The sequence below is a fragment of the Neomonachus schauinslandi genome, chromosome 2 (genome assembly GCF_002201575.2).
Source record: "Neomonachus schauinslandi chromosome 2, ASM220157v2, whole genome shotgun sequence".
In the NCBI taxonomy this organism is placed as follows: domain Eukaryota; kingdom Metazoa; phylum Chordata; class Mammalia; order Carnivora; family Phocidae; genus Neomonachus; species Neomonachus schauinslandi.
In genome coordinates this window covers 81089408-81099046 of record NC_058404.1, presented here as the reverse complement: position 1 = coordinate 81099046, position 9639 = coordinate 81089408, and the positions used below count along the sequence as shown (strand labels likewise).

The 9639-nt window shown below is 38.9% G+C and overlaps 1 protein-coding gene across 5 annotated transcripts in view; it reads left to right on the top strand.

Annotated features, from left to right (window-relative positions):
• The window catches only part of SMAD1 (SMAD family member 1), a 74170-nt gene that overhangs the window by 27048 nt on the left and 37483 nt on the right, over positions 1–9639 (top strand). For 3 of the 5 annotated variants that reach the window (XM_021679360.1, XM_021679359.1, XM_021679356.1), the window contains exons 1-2: positions 961–1111; positions 2041–2622. In XM_021679360.1, the coding sequence (XP_021535035.1) occupies positions 2223–2622 (400 nt within the window). In that variant the 5' untranslated portion in view covers positions 961–1111; positions 2041–2222. Of the gene's footprint in view, positions 1–960; positions 1112–2040; positions 2623–9639 lie in introns of those variants that run through there. The other 2 variants (XM_021679357.1, XM_021679358.1) reach the window with 2 other exon arrangements.

Here is a 9639-nt window from a genome sequence, read left to right as displayed (position 1 = left end):
AGACTTACTTTTATTTACCTTTCTGGAGCTCTTCATTCTTTCCTGCCATTCCTTGCTGCTTTCTGGGATCTTTTTCCTTTTGCCTCACAGATTCCTACTGGAAGGAATTTTTCTCAGATTTCGTATGTTGGAAAACACATTTATTTTACAATCACTTTTGCAGGATTTTTCCACTAAGTATAGAATTCTGAGTTGCCAGTTATTTGTTTACATTTGGCACACTAAGGATGGTCTTATTTCTGTTGTTTCTGTTGGAATGTCAGCTATCAGCCTTATTGTACTTATTTGAGAGTAATGTGTCTTTCTAAAGATTTTTGTCATAGGTTTTCAGCGATTTTTGTGTGAGAGGGCACATCAAACCTTGTGGATTTCTTTGTATTTATCCTTCTTGGGATTTGTAGAGCTTCATGGATCTGTATCTAGTTGTTTGTTGTCAGTTTTGGAAAATCCTTGGCTGGTATCTACAAATACTGCCTCTGCAACAGTTTTTTCTCTTCGTTTCCCATTACCTTGATCCAGTCTAGTATTAAGATGATTTAAAAAAAAAAAAAAAAGATTTCAGGCTGTGTTTCAGTATAAAAACTGGTCCATTTCATTTTTGCCCTTACACTAGAGCATACCGCTTTGCCGTCTCAACTGAGAGCCTCCTTCTCCACAGGCCCTCCACTACAGTTTGCTTGTTTGATCTCCTCCACCCTATGAGGCCACTGAAATCTTTGCTTGCTTCTTGAGCCTCCTGCAGCTTGGCTACCAGTTTCCTTGCTAGTTATAGCACAGGCATTGGGAAGTGCCTTGAGAAGAAGAGCAGGAAAGAATGTTCAGCTCACATTTCATTGCTTTTCTGTTCTCAGCATCTTGGCCTCTCTAGTCCTGAGGACCTTGGTTGCTCTTTGATATCTTTAAAATTAAAGTGGGGCTTTTTTGTTTGTTTATATTTTATTAGTTTTTATAGTGATTTTTGGGACGAGGTTGATGTGATACATGTTCTACTGCATCTTACCTGGAGTTTGTGCAGTTATCCTCCTGAAGGTCTCTCATCTTCTCTGTTTTTGTCTGGTGAGGAGTAACTGGAAGGTTTAAATGAGACAACTGGACGAAAGAATTTGGTACGGTATGTGTTCATGTCCTTCATTCCTTTCATATCAATAAAAAACAAATAAATTTCTTACCTTACTTGCCCTATATCCCATAGGCACTGGCTTGTTTACTGAATAAATACCCTAAAATGTTGTAATGTTTACACAGTATATGTATAACTATTTTTTCTTTTATCGTAAGAGATACTTGAGGAGCAAACCAAAAACAGATGTTAAGATTACTATTTTTTTTTTCCTGTTGCTTTCAGTTTTTGTTGATTGAGGTATGTTTTGAAATACATTTTTAGAGCCTATAAATGAATCTAAGAATGAAACATTACAGTATCTGTTGAGAACTTGGACTTATGTGCACTGAGGTTTCTACTGCTTCTATCTCAGAACAAGTAACATACTACTTTTTAAACTCTGTCTCAGTTTGTTCTTCTGTAAAAGGGAGTGATTGTATTACCTCACGGAAAAGACTAAGTAAACTAAATACTGAGTGTTAGCTTGGGCTGCCACAACAAAATATCTCAGACTGGGTGGCTTAAACAACAGAAATTTATTCTCACAGTTCTGGAGGCTGTAAGTCCAGATCAGGGTTCCCACCAGTTTGGTTTCTGGTGAGGGCTCTGTCCCAGGCTTGCTCGTAGGCTGCCTTCTCTCTCTGTCCTCACCTAGCCCTTCCGCAGTATGTGTGCATGGTGGGGGGCCCTTCCTCTTATAACACCGCTGATCTTACCAAGTTATGGCCCCACTCTCATAATCTCATCTCCAAATACAGTCACATGGGAGGTTATGGCTTCAACGTGAATTTTAGGGGGAGTCATAATTCAGCACATAGAGTATCATAATACAGAAAATTACTTAAAATAGTACCTGGCGCATTGCAGTTGTTTAATGAATGGTAGTTTTGTGGTAGCAATTATTTTAAACTTTTTTTTTTCCCTTTTTTCTTTTCTAGGTGCTGACTTTGGATTACTTTTAAAACACTAGGAATGGTAATTTCTCCTTTTCGGGATCTCAAAACCAACAAGCTAAAGAGAATCCTATGTAAATAAAGTGAAATCTCTTCTGTTGTCCTTTTGCATTTGGAGACTTCTTTATTTCACCACACACAAGGAGTCTATAACTAGTGCATTCATTATGAATGTGACAAGTTTATTTTCCTTCACAAGTCCAGCTGTGAAGAGACTCCTTGGGTGGAAACAGGGTGATGAAGAAGAAAAATGGGCAGAGAAAGCTGTTGATGCTTTGGTGAAAAAACTGAAGAAAAAGAAAGGTGCCATGGAGGAACTGGAAAAGGCCTTGAGCTGCCCAGGGCAGCCAAGTAACTGTGTCACCATTCCCCGCTCTCTGGATGGCAGGCTGCAAGTTTCCCACCGGAAGGGACTGCCTCATGTCATTTACTGCCGTGTGTGGCGCTGGCCTGATCTTCAGAGCCACCATGAACTAAAACCACTGGAATGCTGTGAGTTTCCTTTTGGTTCCAAGCAGAAGGAGGTGTGCATCAATCCCTACCACTATAAGCGTGTAGAAAGCCCTGGTAAGTGAGCTTTTTTTTTTTTATGTTCTGTTAGCCAACGTAGAGTACATCATTAGTTTTTGGTGTAGTGTTCAATGATTCATTAGTTGCGTATAACACCCAGTGCTCATCATCAGTGCCCTCCTTAATACCCATCACCCTGTTACCCCATCCTCCCACCCCCTCCCTTCTGTAACCCTCAGTTTGGTTCCCGGAGTCCAGAGTCTCTCATGGTTTGTCTCCCTCTCTGATTTCTTCCCATTCAATTTTCCCTCCCTTCCCCTGTGGTCCTCTGCACTATTCCTTGTGTTCTACATATGAGTGAGTCCTTTTATATTGATGTGCTTAGCAGATTTGTATTGTTTAAAATATGAAAATCATCCCTTTCCATATTTTTAGTTGTGATTTTTTTAAGTATTAGGGGAAAATATGTCAGCCCTTGAAGGTTTTCCACATTCTAACACCTTAGTCCTCTCTAGTTAATTTTATTTCTTAGGAGCAGGGCAAAATTGTCATAGCAATATAGTTAGAACTATAAATAAATAGTTTTCTTTCTAAATTTATTTTTTATGTTTCTCATTGGTTCCATGCATTTCTCTAACTTAGCTGTGATTTTAATTACAAAAGAAGAAAATTCAAAAAAGAAAGAAACATGGGGTTACCATCTACATGCTTGAGGGAAATACATCTTTAGTGCAATTGCCAATGACTTGTACTTTTTTTTTTAAGGGGAGCATCTTTTATTTTTAAGGGGAGCATCTTTTATCACCTCTGGTGGAATTTTGCTCCCTGTGGAGGGTATGAAGGAATTATGTTCTGCTGTGGAATCATTAGATACTATTACCTTATAGGATATTCGGAGTTTTTACATATATGACCTTTTTTGGGGGGCGGGGTTACAGTAAAGGATATACATTAAAATTTGTATGGTTTTGCCCTCACATGAAAATCCACATTCTAGACCGTTACATCAATTGGAAAGTAATTAGGCAATCTTAAGCACTTAAATATCTCATTGTCAGATTGGAACCCATTTTGTTGATGGATTAGTTATTAATAGCTTGTGGTTACCAGGGGTTCCCAAATGAGGCTGTGCATTAGAATCACATGGTCCCCTCCCAGAAATTCTGATTCTAGCTCAGCCTGATAGTCTGTGTTTTTAACAAATACTTCAGATGGTGCCGAGTAGCTGTTGAACTGGTGTTAGGAACTACTGTGCTAAATCATGTACTAATGTGGTTCTCAAATAAAAGGCATTCTGTTTTTATTTTTTTTGTGGACTATTTAAGACCTACAAAAAGTTTAAAGACTAGGGAATAATGTAATAAACATCTTTGTATACACTCAATTTAAGACAGAAAAGATTACAAATAAAACTGAAACTCTAGTTTATGCCTCTCTGGTCCTGTTCTTTCCCTTCAGTAACTATTCTGAATTTTTTGGTTAGAATTTGATGTCATTCCCATGCGTGTTTTTATACTGTTATTATGTATGTATACCTACATACTTGCTTGTGTGAATCTATGACAACATGTAATATATGTTTAGAAGTATTAATGATACCGGAACATCCTTCTACAACTTATATTCATTCAACATTATGTTTTTGTGATTTCTGTATTATATTCTTTAAGATTACCTTGTCAAATTCTGTGAAAAATACCCTGGAAATTTCTTTTGGAATTTCATTGGTTTCTTCTGGGAAGGATTGACTTACATTTTTTCTAAACTTATTTAGGTGTTTTTCTTTAAGTTTCCTCCATAAAGTTCTTTGATGTCTAGATAACTGGTTGGTTTTTACTGAAAAAGTTATATTTTGTTAGAGTTGATCTTGGCTAGGACGGCACTTGCTTTTTTTTCCAACAACTTTGCTGGATTCTCTTTATTCTAATGGAGACATTTTTTTCTGCCTGTTATATGTGCTGTGATGTAAATTAAAAAGCAAAAACTCAGGGGTGCCTGGGTGGCTCAGTTGTTAAGCGTCTGCCTTCAGCTCAGGTCATGATCCCAGGGTCCTGGGATCGAGCCCCGCGTCGGGCTCCCTGCGTCGGGCTCCCTGCTCCGCGGGAAGCCTGCTTCTCCCTTTCCCACTCCCCCTGCTTGTATTCCCTCTCTTGCTGTGTCTGTCTCTGTCAAATAAATAAATAAAATCTTTTAAAAAAAAAAAAAAAGCAAAAACTCAATGTGGAGATACATGGTCTTTTAGCCAGAAGTCGAGATGGAGTTAAGAGTTTGGGAGAAGAAAAAAGTAGTGTATAAGTAATAGGTACAAACAAGATTATTTAGATGTGTGGTTTATCACCATAGTAATTGTAAGAGATACACAGGAAAGATTCTAATCCTACTTCATTAGTGATGAAACTGAGGTCCCTGTAAATTAAGTGACCTGTATGTCAGACAACTAAGATTCACTGTATTTCCTCCATCCACCCTCCTGCCATTTCCATCCTTGGAATACTGCATCCTGTGCCTCCTGACCCGTCACCCCTTTCAGGCCAATATCTGCACAATAGAGTTCTTTTAAGATGCATGTTATGATCATGTTATCTTCCTGCTTCCCATTGCATGTACACAGAGCTCTGCACATTCTAGTCCTGCCTACCCTTCCAGCTTCTTTTCCCACTTTTCCATGTTTTGTGTGTTTGAGTCATAAGGGAACACTCAGTGTTCTTCTCCTCCATCTGTAACTCATTTCTCCTCCCTCTTTGCCTCGCTCACTCTTATCTTTCAGCTCTCAGCTTGGTGGAGGTTAGCTTTGCTGAGGAGCCTCCCTTGATACCTCCTTTCCCACCCCCCAGGTAGGCTAGTCTCTGTTTCCCATAGCATTCTGAATTTCTTCATAATGTTCTTCACATTTACAATTATCTTTCTGTTAGTCTTCCTTGCAAGATAGTAAGTAAAGCTCCATGAGGGCAGGGAACATATATATCATTAGTGTTTTTACTTTAGCAACTAGCACAGTTCGATCAATTTTTGCTGTTAAATGAAAATACTGGTTTTAATTTCTCTGTATGGTCATTTGTCCATTTTTTTGGAGGCGAGTTTTCAGCTTGCCTGTTCCCTTTGAACATCATCTTCCCTTGTTCATTTGTTGCTGACAATGAAATAACACCTAACGTTACTACTAACATCTCTGACACAAAATGGAAAGTTTGTGGTTTTTTTTAAGTTAAAAGTTAATACTGAGATGACTTTGTTACTCTGAATAACTTATATATAAAGGGTTTGATGGGGGGTGGAAAACCAGCTAAAATAAGACATTTGAGACTCCACAAATGTCATTTCATCCCCCCTGCCGCCCCCCCCCCCCCCCCAGCATAGCCAAGAATTTTGTGAGACAAACATAGAACAGTTTTAGAAAGCTTGAGGCTGAGGCTAAGATCTGTTGAATTTGAACATACCAGGATTTTACTTATATTTTTCATATCGTAAAGTGGCTGATGTGGGAATAAGAACAAATGGACTTTTTCCAGAGACCACTATGAGCAGCCCCTACACTTTTTGAGGAGAAGCCCCACCAGAAGTATAAGGGAGCCTAAGCCCCTTACTCTCCCAGAGTTCAGTAGGCATTTTGGAGCACACCTGGTTATCGTTCCTGTGAACTAGGGGAAAAGGGGTCTGGAATTCTAAGCTGCACATACACAGCTCAATACTGAATTACTTTGAACTCTGTAACTACTTACCTCAGATGAATTATTTCAAAGAGCAATTTAGCAGTTTAAGCATAAGATAGTTAGGTCTCCCAAACCTGGTGTTTTCTGCAGAGACCCCTGTTAAGACCTCTAGAGAAAAATTCTACAAAAATTGGGTGTCTCTAGGTTTAGAGTAGTGGTTTTCAAAGTGTGTGCTTCCCAGACCAGTAGCATCGGCATCACCTGGGATCTTTTGAGAAATACAAAATTTTAGACCCTTCCACAGACCTATTAAATTGAACTCTGGGGATGGAGCCAGCAATCAGTGTTTTGCCAAGCTCTTTGGGTGATTCTGACGCAGGCTACAGCTTGAGAACCACTGGTTTAAGGTATCCAGACAAGTCATCAAGTCCAGTTGACTAGGTGAAGTTGTCTCTTATTGAAAAGAGATGCTAATGGTTTGTCTTTGAAGTCACTCATCATTTTGGACTTTGCAGGTTTTGTTACAGATATAAAATTGACCTGCTCTTCCCAGAATTTTCCTTCTCTCTGATATTCATTAAGATCAGCGCTCTGATAAAATATCATAAGGTGTCTTTAAGGTGATGGAGGAGTCAGGGAGAGAGGAATGCTTTGTGATTTGGCCCAATGCAGGTTTTATAATTGTTCTTATGGCTATCTGATACTGTTTGTTTGACCAAAAATACTTTTATGGGTTTAAGGAATTGTGGTTCTTCTATAACCTATGTAATTTATTTTGTTATAAATAAAAGGGTCTAAAAATTGTAGTGGGGGGGGGGACCAGAAGTTACAGAAGCACTTTCCAGCAACTTGTATTCATCACAGTTAACAATGTAAAGGAGGTGAAAGTGGGGACAGCCTTCCTTTTGGTGAAAGTACTGCCTTGGCCATTAATGAAAAATATATCTTTGGGAAAGTAAAAAATGTTCAGGATTTCTTCTTCTACAAATGCGTGGATAGTGAGAGGAAGGAAAGTTCTTGCAGCCTCTGACTGTGACCCTGTTGATGATGTAACAGGTGACTGTTTACTTGGACTTTTAGTAGCCTTTAGAATCAAGGCTGCTTATTAGTGGTTGGGTTAAATATAGGTTTTCTTTTTCTTTACCAAAGTAAATGCTGACAGTGGTAAAGTCAGTCCTAACTGTGGTGTTAAGAAGACCATTCAGTGGCTAGCTGTTGATACTAACATGCCTTTGTGGAGACTTCCTGTCATTTGGCCTTATTTATTTTTTATATTTTTCACATGGCTCTTGAAACCTATCTTCTGTACTTTAAACTTAATCAACTTGAAAGGCCGTATTAAACCTGAGCTCGAAATTCTGAGATTTCAATTTTAATCTTTAAAGTAACACCCTGGAGTTAGCTTCTGGTGCTTTTATTTTCAGCATAATGGCTCCCAGCTGTTAAAATTAAAATACACCTAAAATCCTCTTCACCTGTTGGCTGAAATGAGAGTTTTGACTCTTTGGCTGCCTCAGTCACCATGTAATTCGTGGCTTGGAAAATGTTATCTTAGAAAGTCTTAAAATTCTAGAAATGGAGAGCGAATTTAGTGCTTGCAAGGAGCTGAGGAGGGGATGGACCAGAGGGGAGTGGGTGTCACTATAAAAGGGCAGAAACATGAGGGATCCTTGGGTTGATGGAAATTTTCTGTGTCTTGACTGCATCAATGTTGATACTCTGATTGTGATGTTGTCCTATAGTTTTGCAGGATGTTACCATTGGAGGAAACTACGTAAAGAGTTGAGAGGATTTCTCTGTATTATTTCTTACAGCTGCATGTGAATGAATCTACAGTTACCTTAATTTAAAAAATAGTGATCTGTGCAAAAGTCCCTAGTTCAGCTCATGACTCAGTCACGCTAGTGGTTTTCCTCAGGAAAACCATTGTGCTTCAGTAAATGCATTAGGTGCTCTATGCGCACTTGTTATTTTCCAAACATATTACTAAAAAGACATATACTAAGGGATTGAGATTTAATAAAATGAACATTTTAACCAAAATGAAAGTTTTTTAAAAATGTTTCTTCATATTGCGAATGTGTTTTCACTTGAGCCAATGATGACAAAAACTTATATCCAAGTAAAGTTGTTGTTGTTGTTTTAGGCTTGTGTTAATATATTCATTTGGAGGATGGGAGTGGAGAAATACTGACTTTTCCTTCAAGTTTATCTGAGTGGTGATTCATACGAGTCTGATAACTGAAGTTGTAAACCAGCTATCAGGATATAATCATTGTAAGTGTTCTCAAGATTTGGGATTAATTAGCCAACAATATTACCTATAAAAATTAAAACATTATGACTTGTGTATTAGGGTTCTCCAGAGAAACAGAACCAATCAGATACAGATGTAAGAAGACATTTATTACAGGAATTGACTAACAGAAATACAGAGGCCAGAAAGTCCCATGATCTGCTGTCTAAAAGCTGGAGAACCAGGAAGCTGGTGGTCTAAGTCCCAGTCCTAGTCCAATGGCCTGAGAACCGACCCGGGAGCCACCGATCTCTGAGGGCAGATGGGTTTCCCAGCTCAAGCTTAAAAAAAAAAAAAAGCACATTTGCCCCTCCCCAGCCTCTTTGTTGTTCAGGCACTGAACAGATTGGATGATGCCCACCTTGCATTAGTGAGAGCAATCATCTTTACTCTGTCTGCTGATTGAAATGCTAATCTCCTCTGGGGACACCCTCACAGACATAGCCAGAAGAAAATGTTTTATCAGCTTTCTGGGCATCCTGTAGCTCAGGCAAGTTGACACATAAAATGAACCATCACACTTTATAATTATCTACATCTAAATCTCTCCTCATTTAAACATTTATGGTGCATATACTACAAATTCTCAGGAACTGTGTCTGCCCAAGAAGGGCTGGTATACGGTTATAGCACAGGTTGCGAAATCGAATAAAAGAAGTCTGGACAGGGGATGCAGCTAACTCTGAAAAGCCTGAGAGTGGCCGCAGAAAAGCTCACTCAACTCTAACACATCTGGACATTGTGTTCCAGTCTTTCTGGGTGGTGCCGCTATGTATGTATATTTCATCGTACACAGGACTTAAATCCATTTATAAGGAGACATACGGAAAGTAGAAAGTATTCTGAATAAAGTAGACCAGGGAAAACAAATTAAAATGGAAGGTCAAGACTAAGAAGAAAATCAGCACATAATGCATTCCATAAGAGTTACTATGATGGGTACACAGCTATATTTAGTTACTATATGTTCCTGTCATAGTCTGGGTGGTTCTCTTAATTTTTTTTTTTTTTTTTAAGATTTTATTTATTTATTTGGGCGCCTGGGTGGCTCAGTTGGTTAAGCGACTGCCTTCGGCTCAGGTCATGATCCTGGAGTCCCGGGATCGAGTCCCGCATCAGGCTCCCTGC